Source organism: Calypte anna, chromosome 1 (assembly GCF_003957555.1).
Source record: "Calypte anna isolate BGI_N300 chromosome 1, bCalAnn1_v1.p, whole genome shotgun sequence".
In the NCBI taxonomy this organism is placed as follows: domain Eukaryota; kingdom Metazoa; phylum Chordata; class Aves; order Apodiformes; family Trochilidae; genus Calypte; species Calypte anna.
The window spans coordinates 83,574,539-83,588,998 of record NC_044244.1 but is presented as its reverse complement, the minus strand read 5'-3'; the positions used below and the strand labels follow the sequence as shown (position 1 = coordinate 83,588,998).

Sequence of the window (14,460 nt, the reverse complement as noted above, 5' to 3'; positions counted from 1 at the left end):
ACAGCTTGGATTTCTCTTTTTAATATGTAAGTGCTAGTGCAGAAAACTGTGTCATAGATAATGGATTTGAGTGATGATACTAGCAGCTTTCAGAACACAGTATGAGGCTCATCCCTTCACTTAGCCTTGCCTTCAAGGGTGATGAGGAAACAAGACCAAAACAGCTTCTCCCACTCTTCCTTTGTGAGTATTCCCTTTTATCCATAGAGGTTGGAAAGCCTAGCAACTATCTGTCTGTTTTATTTTCTTTATGATTCTGTGATACCATGGTGATGTGTTATTAATAAAACTCCAGGCAGATAGAGAGAGCTTTTAAATGAGTAACTTCTTGGTTTGGGGTTTTTTTTTCTTTCCCTGCATCTGAGAATAACCATATATGAACAAATGTCACGAATTGTTCTGTGGGGCAGAGTAGCTGAGCATTTAGAACAAAAATACAACTTAATCTGCAAATAAATCAGAGCAGACTTTTTACTCAAATGTCAAAATGCCACCACGTTTATGAAAGAGTAAATAATTGTAAAGCACTGAATGTATTGTTCTAAAGACATGTACATAATCAATTAGGAGGTATATTTTTTCTGATTTGTTGCATTTCTGAACATATTAGGAGTTATTACAAGTGCAATAACAGTGTCCCATACAGCAGAGTGCTCTGCTTCAGTGGTACCAATTCAAAATCTTGTACAGTCTTTATAAACTACAAGTGCAGTAGTCTCTAACAGTTATATTAATCTCCTCTTCTAATATGGAACTTTAATTAAGAAAATCTGTGAAATGTAGCTTTAAAGCAAGTTTTGGGAACTACTGGTCTGCAAACCCACCTTCAGTCATCCATACCAACAGGAATGTCTTCATAGTAACACAGAAGGGTGTTGCCATGTTTAAGAAAAGCAGTGAAGCCTCGGGGGTTTTGCTTCTTTTTTAGTTTATTAAAGTGTGAATGGCATTAATTGCATAACACAAGCAGCAGAAGGTTGGCTGCAAATGGTGCAAAACTGTTAGGTTTTCTGCAGAAATGATGCATCCTGACTCCTGTCCAGTTTTAGTGTACTGCAGTCAGTTTACTGTGTGCTTAAGCTACTGTTGGAGGTTTGAGGTGGTGTCTTACATGGCAACATTACAAGCTTCCTGAAGTTACTTATCAGATGCTGATGGAAAAAACCCAGAGATCTCCACAAATGTTGAAAGGTGGACAGAAAACTTCCTTTTAATGTTTCACTTATTAATTACAGATGATTGTAGTTATTGAAAGGACAGGCCCTTAGGAGTCTCCAGATGACTTCCAGAAAAGTTTCCAGTTTTGTGGCTTTGAGCAGGAATTGAACTGTGTTCATGAAAACCTCCAAGTAAACAGATAAGGCAAACCAGGACAAATTGCATTTGTGATGTCTGTGACACCCAGTCATGCAGATAATGCTCCTTCCTCTTACACTTTACACACATTGTGAGCGGGACTGTCTGTGGCCAATATTTTCTTTGAAGAAGGTACAGCCCAGGTTGTCACTCTGTAGTTATGTGCTGGGGGGTGAATGTTCCCGTCACATATTAGTGTGGGGACAGCATCTAGGTCATACTGGTCCTCTCAATCCCTTGAAAATTTAATGGGATTAAATGTGAAACTCATATAGGAAATTCTAAAAAAATTATCCATTATGCATATTCTTACTCCTGTTGTCTTTACTCTCCAGAATGATAATCCATGTCCTAAAAATAGTATAGAAGGATCAAAGCACACCGAAGAACTGCAAGCAAAATTTACATGACCTTTTGACTGAGGTATTTGTCAAAATGTAGGTGAAGTGTCAAGAACTGCTGTGACATTTTATTCCATATGGCAATGTGATTTTTGTAAAGCATTCCAGATGAATGAAACAACCAACAATATTTCTGCTGTGTGCGTGAGGTACTTAAGTTTTTTTTTCCTGCCAAGAATGCTTCTTCCTAGTGGAATTTTTTCTTTTTGTCATTTTGGGGTGGTTGTTTGGTTTGGTTTTAGTTTGGCTTTTCTTTATAGCAAACAAACAGAGAAGCAAAACAAGATGTTTCCATCTGAAAAATGCAGTATTCTTTTCCAAAGTAGTCTTCTTAGTAGAACAGTGAAGGAAAAGGGATGTTCTTGATGGTCAGAAAAGCTGGAGGAAGAAATGTATTGCATGAAAAAGCTTTGCCTGCCTTTGGAACAGTGATGCTTTTATGCTTTTGCAGTTTCATCAACTCATGGAATAAAATGTTTCTGACTTAGTAAGCCATCTCCCTGTGAAGAACCTTTACCTGTAGGAAAACTTTTTCCTTGGTTTAACCTCAGATGTAACCTTTCTACTTTTGGACCTGGCTGCACTGTGGCAGAGAAAAGGGAAGGGGCTATTAAAACATGGAGCTTTCTTCTCTCTGTTTCAGAATGGAGTTCTTGAAGGTGTTGGGGCTGAGCTCTGTCCCCTGTATATGGCCTCCTGCAGAGCTCTGCCCCTATTTATTCTAGACAACCATGCTAGTATGTTGTTTTATTGTAGTAAGAGGGAAAACATTTCTCTCTTAGCAGCCAACAAAGTGTACTTAAAGTTCTTAGGAATATTCAAGAGGGTTCTCTTACTACTGTTTATTATTTTTATTTGTGCATCACATAGGGGCTTAGATTCTGAGCCCTGCTGTTAAAACAAGGTGCTTTGTGCAAACAGCAGGAATACTTATTTCTTCTTCAGGGAGCCTGATTCCATAGTGCAGTGCAGAGATGTGCAGAAATACCTCACCTAGTTTTGAGTTAGCTTGCCCAGGCACTGGAAACATAAGTGTGGTCGTGCTGTATGTTATGCTTGTCTGTTGCATTTGTGTGGATGTGCTCCAGACTGATACCTAATTCAGGGATTTACAGTGCCCTGTTGGGCTGTGCAAATGGACTGTGAGAGATGACAAAGATGCAAACACATGCAGTGGAATTTAAAAGAGCAGCAAGAGGTAAAACAAGCTTGGGTTAGGGATATGGCAGTAGCATTTCCTATGGATTTAGGCCCAGGATTTTTCTTCCCTTGAAGTAAATGCCTTTAGGATAAACCATAAGCCAGGCAAACCAAGGAGTAAAGAATTATTTCAAGAGCTCAAGCATCATACCCAGTATTCGAAAGACTGAGCTGAAAAGTGTGGCTGAGGAGTTCTTCCCATGACACCTTAATGAGGTGAATTTGGTATACAGATAGAGGTAGAAACCCTCTGGAAAAACAGTTTGTGTTAAGAGTTGGAATTTTTTTTCCTACAACTCATTATTTCTCCAGTTTACAAAGTGCTTCACCATATTTGGGATATTGGAGACCTATTGCCTGATAAGGAGAAGTTGTTACTATTTATAATTTGTAGTTTTATAACTCAGGCTGATGTGATATCTAAGTGCTTCTGTAAGTAGCAATGTAACATGGAACATAATGCAAGCTGTGAAACTAATGAGGGAATTGCAATATAGATGATATTGTGTGTGTGATTTTGCACTGTTCATCTTAAATTTCTGTTCAAGGAAAGAGAAAACCATTGACTGCATGATAGGAAGTGGATTACAGAAAGTGTCCTCTAGAGCAGACCATAATGCTAATGAAGTGTCAGTGTTAGTGCAGATGCACAAATGAACATTTAAGGTAATCAAGGAATCAGTACATTCATTAGTTTGATAGAAACTTTAGGCAGCTTTCTTAAAAGTGTAGTTTGAACTGTATTAGGCTGATTGTTAATTGCATGTAGGATGATGTTTTGTCTCCTATCCATCTCTTCAACTGCTGACTGTGAAGCTTTTAAAAGTTATATGATTTCTTCTGCCAGGGCTGTTTATTCCTTTTACAAAGAGTAGAACCTTTACTATCTTCTTCTCATATGCTGGCAGCCAGCTAATTCAGAATTCAAACCTTTCTTTAATGTTCACCACTATGACATAAATGGACATTGCTCATAAAAGAACAAGCCATTGCATATGGCTCCAGGTACAAAGAGTATTACAGTAACAGAAATGCCCTGACCATAAATTTATGTGAATGGTAACCATGTGTCTCAGAATGCCTCCTGTTTCTCATTCCAGTTAAATGTTACTCTATCAATACTTGCCAGATATCTTGCACTCTCATGTCTCTGCAATATTTTTAAACCTTTTGATGCCTTGCAGTTTTTGAAGTAGTCATCTTATTTTTAAGACCCTTAAATTAGGTCATAACAAAAGTATTTCTGTTTATCTAATCCGTTTCCCTGTGGTCAGCCTTCTTGGTGTACTGGAGCATGTAATAAGGTAGAGAGATTTTAATGGCCTACTTCAGTATGAGAAAAAAATGTTATGAAAATCACAAGTTTCCTTTAGAAACTGAGCTCTTTAGAACAGATGGGACTGGCTGCAAATGATTGAACTTCCTTGCAGGGGTTAGGATTTGTAGGATACAGAGGTAATGAGTAACTATTTCCAATTTTTGACCAAGGAAAAAAAAAAAAAAAGGGTGATCTGTGATTTCTGTAGTTGGTGACTACTGTGTGTCTTCAGTGAAATAAGCAGTGTGGTCTCATCAGTCTTTCAAATGCTTTTGTCTGGCTTATGTTGGAATCTTGAAGCCATCCAGTTGTCACCCCTTAGGGATGGAATGCTTAGGTTAGGGGTTTTTTTCCCATCACACAGGTTGTCATCTCTTGTTTATCTCATTTCCTCTTGGTCAAGACTGTGAGCACAACTCTCTTTAGTGCTTGTGGCTGCCCTCTTGTACATGGTGAGCATCCTAACAGTAGCTGCCTCATAGCTTTTCCTCTGGACTCCAGTCACACTGAGGGCACAGCTCAGAATCCAGGTACAAGTTTTTGAGATACTACTTTGTGCTGAAGTGAGTCTACATTTAACATCACCCAGTCTATTTAGCTAATAAGTTTGGCTCTCATTTAGGTCCTTCTGACTTTTCTTTCAAGTTGGATTTAGTCAAAACAGTGGAGATATGAGAGTCCAAAGACTCCTAAGCAAAGATCTTGTTAGGAGGCAGTGAACTGCTGAAGAATTTTGTCTGGATCCTGCTTATTTCAGAATAAGCAGTGCTCTCTCAAACAAAGCCTGACTGTACTCAACATCTATATAAAGCGCCTGCTAATGGTGGTGGTTTTCTTTTTTTTTTTCTTTTTTTTTCTTTTTTTTAAAGAAAGGTCTGCTGGAATCACATAATCTTCTGAAATGTCTCAAAACTATTCAAATGCTGGCAGCCAGCATAAGGCCTTTGTCTGATTGTGATCTGCAGAGTGCACCAGGCATCATTGCCTTGCTATTTTTCAGTCAATTCTGCATCCTGCTAAATCTAAAATGAAACAATCATAGCTCTCTTTGCTTTTCAGTCCCAACTGCTGCAGCAGCCCTGTCCTCCTGTCTTTTTGTGCCCTGTTGAGATATTCAGGACAAATTCAGGCACTTCAACCCTACGTTGGGGGTTTAAGGTTGCAGTCTTCCTGCTGGAGAAGCCTGACATTTTATTTGACAGGCATTTGATTCCACTCTTTTCTGGGTTTTTACTTAAATAAGCAGCTGCTTCCTTACTTGTTCATGTTAATAATTCCCATACAACTGACAAGTTTTCAGAACAAACTTGAATGTGCTGTGGAAGGTTTTGTGGGATTTAATGCCAGAGTTGGTGATCTCCCACTATACAGCTCAGTGTTGCCATATGGATTCTGTCTTCCTTCAGTTGCGGTCATTTTTTGCCTTTTTTATTTTCCCTGCTTTGCTTTTCTTGATCCTCCAAATTCCAGACTTCACAAGTCTTTATTTGTACTTCTAAATTCAGAGCTTGGTGATGGATTATTACTTGTAGCTGTTATCTGTCCTACCATGGGTCTCACCCTTTAAGTTAGGAGTGACGAATTGGTGAGCTATAGATTTCTCTCTTTCTCAAAAAAAAAAAAAAAAGAAAAAGTACTTAAATATGAACTCAGACCTCTACAGCTTCATTCTAGAAAAAATGCAGAAGATTACAATAGTTGAACTGTTATTTATGCTAGAAGCATAATACATAGCCCGTTATTTTTGTGTCATTTGCACTGATACATAATAGGTGACAGTACTTTTTAGAATGTGAGTAGAAAGCTTTAGTATACGAGTAGAAAGAGAAGAGAAAGTCTATTGTGATTTTTTTTTTTAAATTATTTTTATGTAAAAATAAGAAAAGGCAGTGAACACAGAAGAAATACAGGAGTTCTTGAGCATAAGAGAAAATTTCTAGCTTACATTACACTGCTCAGTAGCACTGGGCATTGAGGCACAGAAGGTGTGTGGCAGTGTACATTGACAGAGACTTTGAGGCAAGAAGGGGAAATTTATGTGATGGCATAATGCATACTAAAAATTCATATGATATATACATGATAATATGGGGTGTATTAAAGTTTAAAAAGGTAGCTTACTATGCAGAATTAAAAACAGAATACCATTTAGTTGTAAGCTCCCTTCTTTAGGGTCTTGCTCATCTCTCCCTGCCCTCACACCATCAGTGTTTGGCAAGAAGGGGGAGAAAGAGAGCAGTGTCTTTGGATAGGATTCCTGAAAGCTGAACTTGGTGCAGTACACTGAGAAAAAGTCAGCTGACTTATTCTTATCACCTCCATTACCATGAATTCTGCCCTTGGGTTTCTCAAAAAAAAAAAATTAATTTTCTTGAAATAGGGTGAAAGCAAATCTCATCTCTTTTTAAATTCCTACATACTAAGATCAATGTTCTGGTTACCCGTTTCAAATTAGACTTTTTGAATAACTTCTTCTGTATAATTCTGTTGGTTTTTATAGCTTTACTAGTTAACTGCATTTGGGTACTTTTAAAAGACTTGGGGATTTTTGCTTGGTTTTTTGTGGGGTTTTTTTTGTGGAGTTGTTTGTTTTCTTTTTTGGACATGCTAAATTGTTTAGCTGAACATTTTGACAATTGTCAAAAGAATGCTATTTGTGTTATACGCCACACATGCACTGTAGTCTATTCTCTAATTAAGAAACAATTAAAATTATGAAAAGGCCACTTATTTACACCAAATTTTAATGACTTTATGCCCAAGTTGCATCATAGCAGCTCAGAAGCAAGCTATCAGGACATTTTCACTCCTTTTAAGACTAGTATGAGTGCCTGTGAAAAGAAATTTTTGTGAAAAACATTTTGTTGAAAACAAATATTCTTTCAGTCTAAATCATAATGGAGTTTAATTGAAAGGACTGCTCCTAAATTCACTTGCCACGTTTCTAACATGACTGTAATGTGGAGTCCTTACAAGGTATTACAGACCAGAAGTTCACTGGCAATTTTTCAGCCCTCATAACAGAGAAGTGTAGAATGTCTTATGTAATTGAGTCGCTCTATAAAATATTTAGGCTTGAAGTCTGAATTCCTATGCAGACTAAGCTTTTACATCAGAAAATACAACTCACAGATGTGCTTCATATTTGACTATACACCACATTATCCACAGTATAAATTAGCTGGTTTTGATTTTCAGTTCAACTTTTTAATTATATGTAAAAACACAATTAGCTGCAAGGCCAAATATTTCTCTTCTGGGCTGCTGGGGTTTTTTTTCCTTTTTAGATGATGGAAACTGCCTCAAGTATTAAGACAATGAAAAGATGCAAGACTTCATATGCAAAAGTCAGTGAAGAAATACTGGAGCATATCCTTGGGCTGATTATTTCATTCCCTTCCTATCTCCCCAGCAGAATGTATGTATTGTGAGCTGAGCATCTGTTGAAGTACTGCTTACATTATTGTGTAGGCTTTTGCTTTTTTGTTAAGATGCACAGGTTGGACAGGAGTTGTATTACACTGTCACGTTGGGAGTGAAACTGAGGTCATGGTTCAGACTTGTCCCAGCACTGTGACACTGCCCATTTGGGGTTATGATTCATACTTCCATCAATTTTGTCTTCCAGTAGCTCTGAGGATATCTATAATTGCTTGGGGCATGGGTGCAGTGTTTATCAAAATGTCATTTGTGCACAAAAGCCTGTGCAGAGCCACAGGCAGCCTGACCAATCAATTCCCTCTAAGCTTCTGTGGCACAAATTACATTTGTATCATGTGGGGTTCTTTAGCCCTCCTGTCTACATCTAATCTTTTATCTTAAAATCTTCAACTGTATTTGATATCTTCTCAGTCTTGAGGTAGGTAAATAGACATTGGGTTTACCGAAACTACAAGCACAGCAAAAATCAGTATTGACTGACCACGTTGTTTGAGTTTGTAGCACAGATGGGATGCAAACTGCATTTTATACACAAGCATCATTTACCCAGATGCTAACTTCCACGTGCTGAGTTCCTGACTTGGACATGGTGAGACATTCATATGAATACTAGTATTTCATGCCCTTGTAGTTGACATCCATCCTGAAATTGTGGAAGGAGTTACTGTTGTGTAAAGATTTGGTCTTGTACTGGAACTGAAACTGGTTGTTTTGAGACAAGTTCCACTGTGTGGTTTTCCATGCCCCCAAATCCCCTATGTTAGGCATCACATAGTTGCTTGGAAAAGGACTGAGTGAACAGGAAGAACAAAACCTTGGGACTGAAGAGCATGGATCCTGTATGGTACTAATTTGACTTTAAATTGCAATTCTGTTTCAATGCCTGAGTGGATACAAATTTTACCCTAGAAAAAAACTAGAGGTCGCAGAAATTATGACAAGGATTGTCATTGCAGGCTGGAGGTCTAATTTGCTCTTGACTGATAGATGAGAAAAAACAATGAATGATCTTGTAGCTCAGGGTTGCTGTATCCCTTGTTTTCAGCATCTCCAGAATCTTTTGCAGCCGAAACTTTTTTTGATCCTTCAGTATGCAGAGTTCGGATATGTGAAGCCCTGTTTAAAGCTTATCCTTGGTATTGTAAAACTTTATGAACTGAATCAAAGAGATGCAGTATTCTGATTCTCCCCAGTTTGGAGCTCTTTCTGCTTTCAAAAAAATTTTCTTATGCAGGAAGAGGTCTCGAGACATTCATTCCACCAAGCACTTTGTTCCTCATACTCTTGCACTGTGTTTATGCTACTGTGAGAGAGTCACTATTGCCAGATGAGTATTACTAATGAGGCTGATAGGTTATGAGCTAATCAAGTGCACTGTGTTCTTGTATTCACAGCTGCCCTGCTCCTGTTCCTGAGCTACAGCAGTGTCTCCAGTTCAGACATGCCTTTGGACTTGTGTTAGTTGCCTACATGCACTGGGAGCTCTGCATTCTCCTCCTTCAGGCTTGCAAGATCTTCAGCTTTTTCCTCCTTTCCAACTTCTCTGGTTACATTCATACCAGGACAGAATTCTGTCTTTTTATCCTGCCTGCTCTCTCAGCATTGAGTGCAAGATAAATAGCGTGTGCTTCCTGTTAATTTCTTGTATTATACACTGATTTTGCCTTTTTAAAGTCTGCCTTAAGACCTTTAAGCTTGGCAAGGCTAATATTATAATGACAGTTATGTTCTTTAATAAAGTTAATCTTCTAAGCTTGACTGCTTTTCAGTTTCAGGGGAAAGCAATAGCAAATCTCCCTTTTTTGCTTTCCCTGCTGAGCTTGATGCTAATCTGCCAATCTTTCTTTCTCTGATTTCTTATTGTCTGCTGAGCCTCAGTCTTGCTTATTTTATCCTGATGGCTGTTCCAGACTCATCTTCTCTCCTATCTGCTTGTGTATCATTGTTGTTGCATTTGATGTTTGGGATGACCTTACTGAGATCTCTGCTTCAAGGAACTTGCCTTCCTGATGGCCCAGAAGGCACATCAGAGGCAAACAAAGGAGAGGCATCACCTGGAATCAATAAGCCAATCAACAGGCCAATTTTTTTTTGCATCTAAGTCCTGTCCTTTTTCCACTGTGTGGGACAGTGTGCAACTGATGTTCAGCCTGCACCTTGCACACTGTGTCTGCATCTGCACTGTCAAAGTTGTCAGGTACCAAAGTGGACTGGCACTTAGATTTAGTTCAATGTTTAGTTTGGTTTAAAGAGCTGGTGGTTTTGTTTGTTTTCACTGTATTAAAAACTTGTTTTTAAGGACAAAAAGTCTTGAGCTGCTTCTGTCTCCTTTTACAAGATGCAAATATTTCACTCCCCAAAATGAGGTGTTAAATTTTAAAATACTACATTTTAGACCAATTGTGGTGACTTCATAATGGAATTATAAGGGGTTGCAAAATTATATTTTGCACACTGAGGTTAAAATAAGAATCTCTTAATTGTGGTATTTTAAAGAAGTGATAGGTAGACTTCAACATGCAAGTCAGCAGTTTGTAGTAAAATTGTACTGAATTTAGAGTAATTGGCCAGGAAATAAGTTTATGAAGAAACTGGTGATGTAACTGTATAGCCAGCTATTTTGCAGTGTAGTGCTCAGTTTTTTAATTACACCTTTATTTTAAATAATAAGTCAAACCTTTTTATTGTATTAAAATTCCACTAGGTGTAGATTCTTAGACCTCTGTGGTCTTTCAGTGACAGAAGGGATTTTGAGACATTAAACTGTTTACTATCATTTGCATTTCACTCTACTTTTTAAAATAATTAAATATTCATTTAATACAATTAGAATATCTGAGGTTGGGCTTGGAAGCAGTTCTTTTTCATCTGTTTCTCATTGTCAGCACAGTTGAGGTTCCTCAGAAGAAGAGAAATAAGATCTGAATTCCTAAACTACCCAAATTAGTGCACTTTTTCTTGGTGAGAAATGGCCCCCTGGAAGGTATCGGTTAATTCAGTCTGAAATATTTAAGAGGTAATTTTGATAGAGTTCTGTAAATGTAGAAAGTTAAACAGAGTAACCAGAGAAAGGTTCCTAATGAAAGCTTGGCTTTGCTGGTGAAAAAGTCTGACTAGTTTTAATAAAAGCTTGATTACACTGCATTCATGAGGATTTCTGCAAGTCTGCCCTGATGACATATAAACCTTAAATTAGGCATAGTCAATAAAAGGCCACCTAATATGGTTTCATATTTAGAGAGGTTTCCCTGTATTTGCCTCAGCTAGTTAGTCTGTTTTCTAATCATTTTGGAATTTGCACGTGCTGAAAGAAATTGACCTGCAAACGATGGTGCTTGTGCAGCATGAAATGATGTGAAGTGACCTGGCAGAAACCTCCCCTCCCTCCCACCTCCTTCTTTAGTGACCTTCAACAAGTGATGAGGCTGCAGCCCTTCTCCCAGCAGCTGGTTTCTAAATTTGGTCAGACAAATGGTATCAAAAAGGTGGCAGGTGAGGCTAGGAGATCTGCTCAGAGCATACTGATTTAACAGCCACCAAAAGGTACAACAGAGTATAAGGAAAAACCATCAGGTGCTGTCTCTTTATCATAGGATCAGCTTTCTTTGCACGGTCCCTTGTGAAAGCCTTCACTGATGGCTTTCAGCTATGTATCATTATAATACCTATAATAAGCATTACATAATAGGAAAAATATGCCACATTGAGCAATGAAACTGGTGTTAGCCAGTCCTGTGGTCCATATCAAAATGCTCTCTCCAGCATTCCCTGTAACAACACTTCCTCAGATGTAATGGACTGCGGCATATCATCAGCTTGAAGTTCATATATCTGCCTTAATGTTTTCTGCACATCACTGTTACAAGTAATAGCTATGACTACTTGAGGGGAAGCAAATCCATTTTTTTTCACTTGAAATGGCAGTTTAGCCATTCTTCAAGCATATTCTCTTCCATTGCTGTGTTTGTATGGCTAGATAGACAAATCCTGTGTGTATTGGTATCTCTCAGGCAGTGAGAAAAGGGGAGAAAATGAATTAAAGGAAGAAGAAAAACACAGTAATGATAAAACCACGAGTAACTGGATAGAAGGCAGTAATTAATTGAAATTTGTTGCTGGGTCTCTTTGAAACAGTTCAGTAGATAGCAGATTTTTTTTCCTATCAGTGGTGCTGTCTTATAAGAAGAAATTTGCTGAATTAATGCAACTGACGTGCTTCCACCAGGACGGCAAGTGCTTATCTCAGAGGACTTCAGATGTTAGGAGCTTAGGTCTGCTGCCTTGATGTGTCAGACCTTCAGTGTAGAATGAGTCATGGACTCAGGTGCTAAACTGAAACAGGATTCTTGTGCCCAATTTCTATCTGAAAATTATTCTTACATATTTGAATTCCCCAGAAGTTAGAATATTACTGTATTTTAGGTGCCACCTGAAAAAAATGCCCCTTAGCGCAGGTATCATTATTTTGATATTTAGGTGTTTACTTATCAAAGTTAAAACACCAGAAGTTATTTTTCTCTGTGGGATGGAAATAATGCAGGCTTTCTACAATTTACAGATTCTCAGCTGTCAGTTTGAAGAGTTTTAAAGAATATCATTCCAGATTACTGGTAGGTGGGATATATGTAGCCTTAGAAGTCATATAACTTTAGTTATAAAAGTATATTTTAAAAGCCTCATATATTTCTAAGGTGTTGAGTTATTAAAGGTACATGCCTTTAAACATGAATGCTGGTGTAGACCAAATGTGACACAGGGTACTAATGTAATGGCTGATTAGTTTTTCATGTTAATGGCACAGTGAATTCTGTGCACATGGGCATTGTAAAGGGCTGGAGAGGAGTAGAATTGGGGCTGATTACTTAAAAGCAACAAGTCTAACCACTAACTATTTTTGGTCATGATTGTTTTATTTCAGTTTTATGCAATTATCTGAAAGCAGAAGTTGGCTCCATAAAACCAATTATGAAGGGTGGTGAAAGGCATTACGCTGTAGCCTCAATCAGAATACATCTGGCATTCAGGATATGAAAAAGATTTCAAAGTTACACCTGCGCATGGTGCTTGTATACATTGTGGGAATGATTTGCTTCAGCTGTGACTGAGAAGCTCAGCATCTGCTAAGTGCACTTGGGTCACCACCTTCTTCTAGGCATAAGCAGGCAGCTGTCATCCTGCCCAGGATTTGCTCTGTTCCTGCCAGGTACAGCAGTGGGAAGGACAGCCCAAGGGGAATGTGTGCATGCACAACAGTGACTGCTGTAAACATTTATGTCTGCTTCAGCCTGTGCATTGGTAAGCAGGACCTAACAGAGAGCCAATGACAGTTTTATTTACTCAGCCAACATTTTTTAAGATATAAATATTTTTATTCTGTTTTTGGATATTTGTCAACTGCATCTTAGGTTCAGTGGGAAATTCCTACTGTAATGTTTGGCAGCAGTCTTATGTTATGAGGATGGTGCCGTGAGAAACAGGATGCCCAGGTCCTAGCTTGTTTAAACAATCTCTCTATGTTTTACTGCCATGCTCAACACCATGGTATGCAAGTGCTTACAAAGTCCTCTGAGTTACAGAGGCAAGAGCTGGGTAGGCACTTAACCTTTTTTTTTTTGTTTTGTTTATGGATGAAATTTAAAGGCCTTTTGCTCTGCACCTTGGAAGATTTTTCCTTGATACAGCAGTTTTGCCTCTTGATTGGGATCTGAGGTGGAATTCCTCAACCACCTTTAAAGCTGCTGGCAAAATGACCTTGAAGAAAATTGCATCGATTATTGTGCTGGGAGATGACACAGTATTGTATTAATGCTTTGACCTAAACCATCAAATCCTAAGGTGGAATAGGGTGATAGCTTCTTAAGAAGCATGTTAACCAACTAGGGTTTAAGTGCCTTTGTCCAGGGCATACTTAAGGGCCAGACAGTGATCTGGGTGCTGTTTTGCTGGGCACAGTTCAAATTTGAACGGGTCATGTCCCAGAGGGCTTGTGAACAGTGTCACCTCAAGGGAAAAGCATGAGCAGTACAAAAATAAAATCAACTGTGCTATATGTGAAAATGGAGTGGTGTTAAGATTTTTGTTGTGTTACTGGGGAAATAACACGCAAGAAAAAAGGCCTGTTGTAAGTGTAGAGGAGGAAAACCACAGAGAGTGAAGGCAGGGCAGAAAAGGGCAGAGCGCATGGTTAATGGAGCTAAGATTAAGATACTGAAAGAAGGTGTAGAGGAGGCAGAGATAGAAGATGTTTAAGTAAAGACTAAGAGTAAACCTAACACTTCCACTGCATTTTGCACATTTTGGAGAGTGCATTCTGAATGCCATACACCTGCACTCCTGCTTTATCTGAAATGTCAAACTGGGAAGGAAGGATGCTAAACTGTCCGAAGGACAAGCAGAACCTATTGAAAGCTGTGCTTATTTGGTGAAAGCTTGAGCTTTGGCATCTCTCTAGTCCATGCACAGGTCTGGAAGCAGCCCTCCCTATTTCGAATCCTTGTAATTACAATTACACAGTTATCAGCAAGCTGCAGATCACACCTGTTGTTCCTGTGTTGGCTGCAAGAGGGATGAGACCTTTTTTGTAGACACAGGTCTCACTGAGGCTAGAAGGCAGCTGCTATCTTTTGGTCTGTTTCAGGTTTACTTCCATCATTCCTGACTTGGAAGTAAAGTTCTTCCCAGCTTTCTGACTTTACTAGGAAAACCTGATTTTCCCATAGGATGAGTCCCAAACTTTCCAGGTCC

At 38.6% G+C, this 14,460-nt stretch overlaps 2 protein-coding genes across 3 annotated transcripts in view; one reads left to right on the top strand and one right to left on the bottom strand.

Annotated features, from left to right (window-relative positions):
* Positions 1-14,460, top strand: part of CMSS1 (cms1 ribosomal small subunit homolog) — a 229,432-nt gene that overhangs the window by 131,948 nt on the left and 83,024 nt on the right. The window contains exon 1 of one of the 2 annotated variants that reach the window (XM_030469071.1): positions 55-183. The exons of the other annotated variant lie outside the window; for it this stretch is intronic. Coding sequence (XP_030324931.1) covers positions 102-183 — 82 coding nt within the window. The 5' untranslated portion in view covers positions 55-101. Of the gene's footprint in view, positions 1-54; positions 184-14,460 lie in introns of those variants that run through there. 2 annotated transcript variants of the gene reach the window in all.
* Positions 1-14,460, bottom strand: part of FILIP1L (filamin A interacting protein 1 like) — a 149,425-nt gene that overhangs the window by 130,061 nt on the left and 4,904 nt on the right. The gene's annotated exons all lie outside the window — the stretch shown is intronic.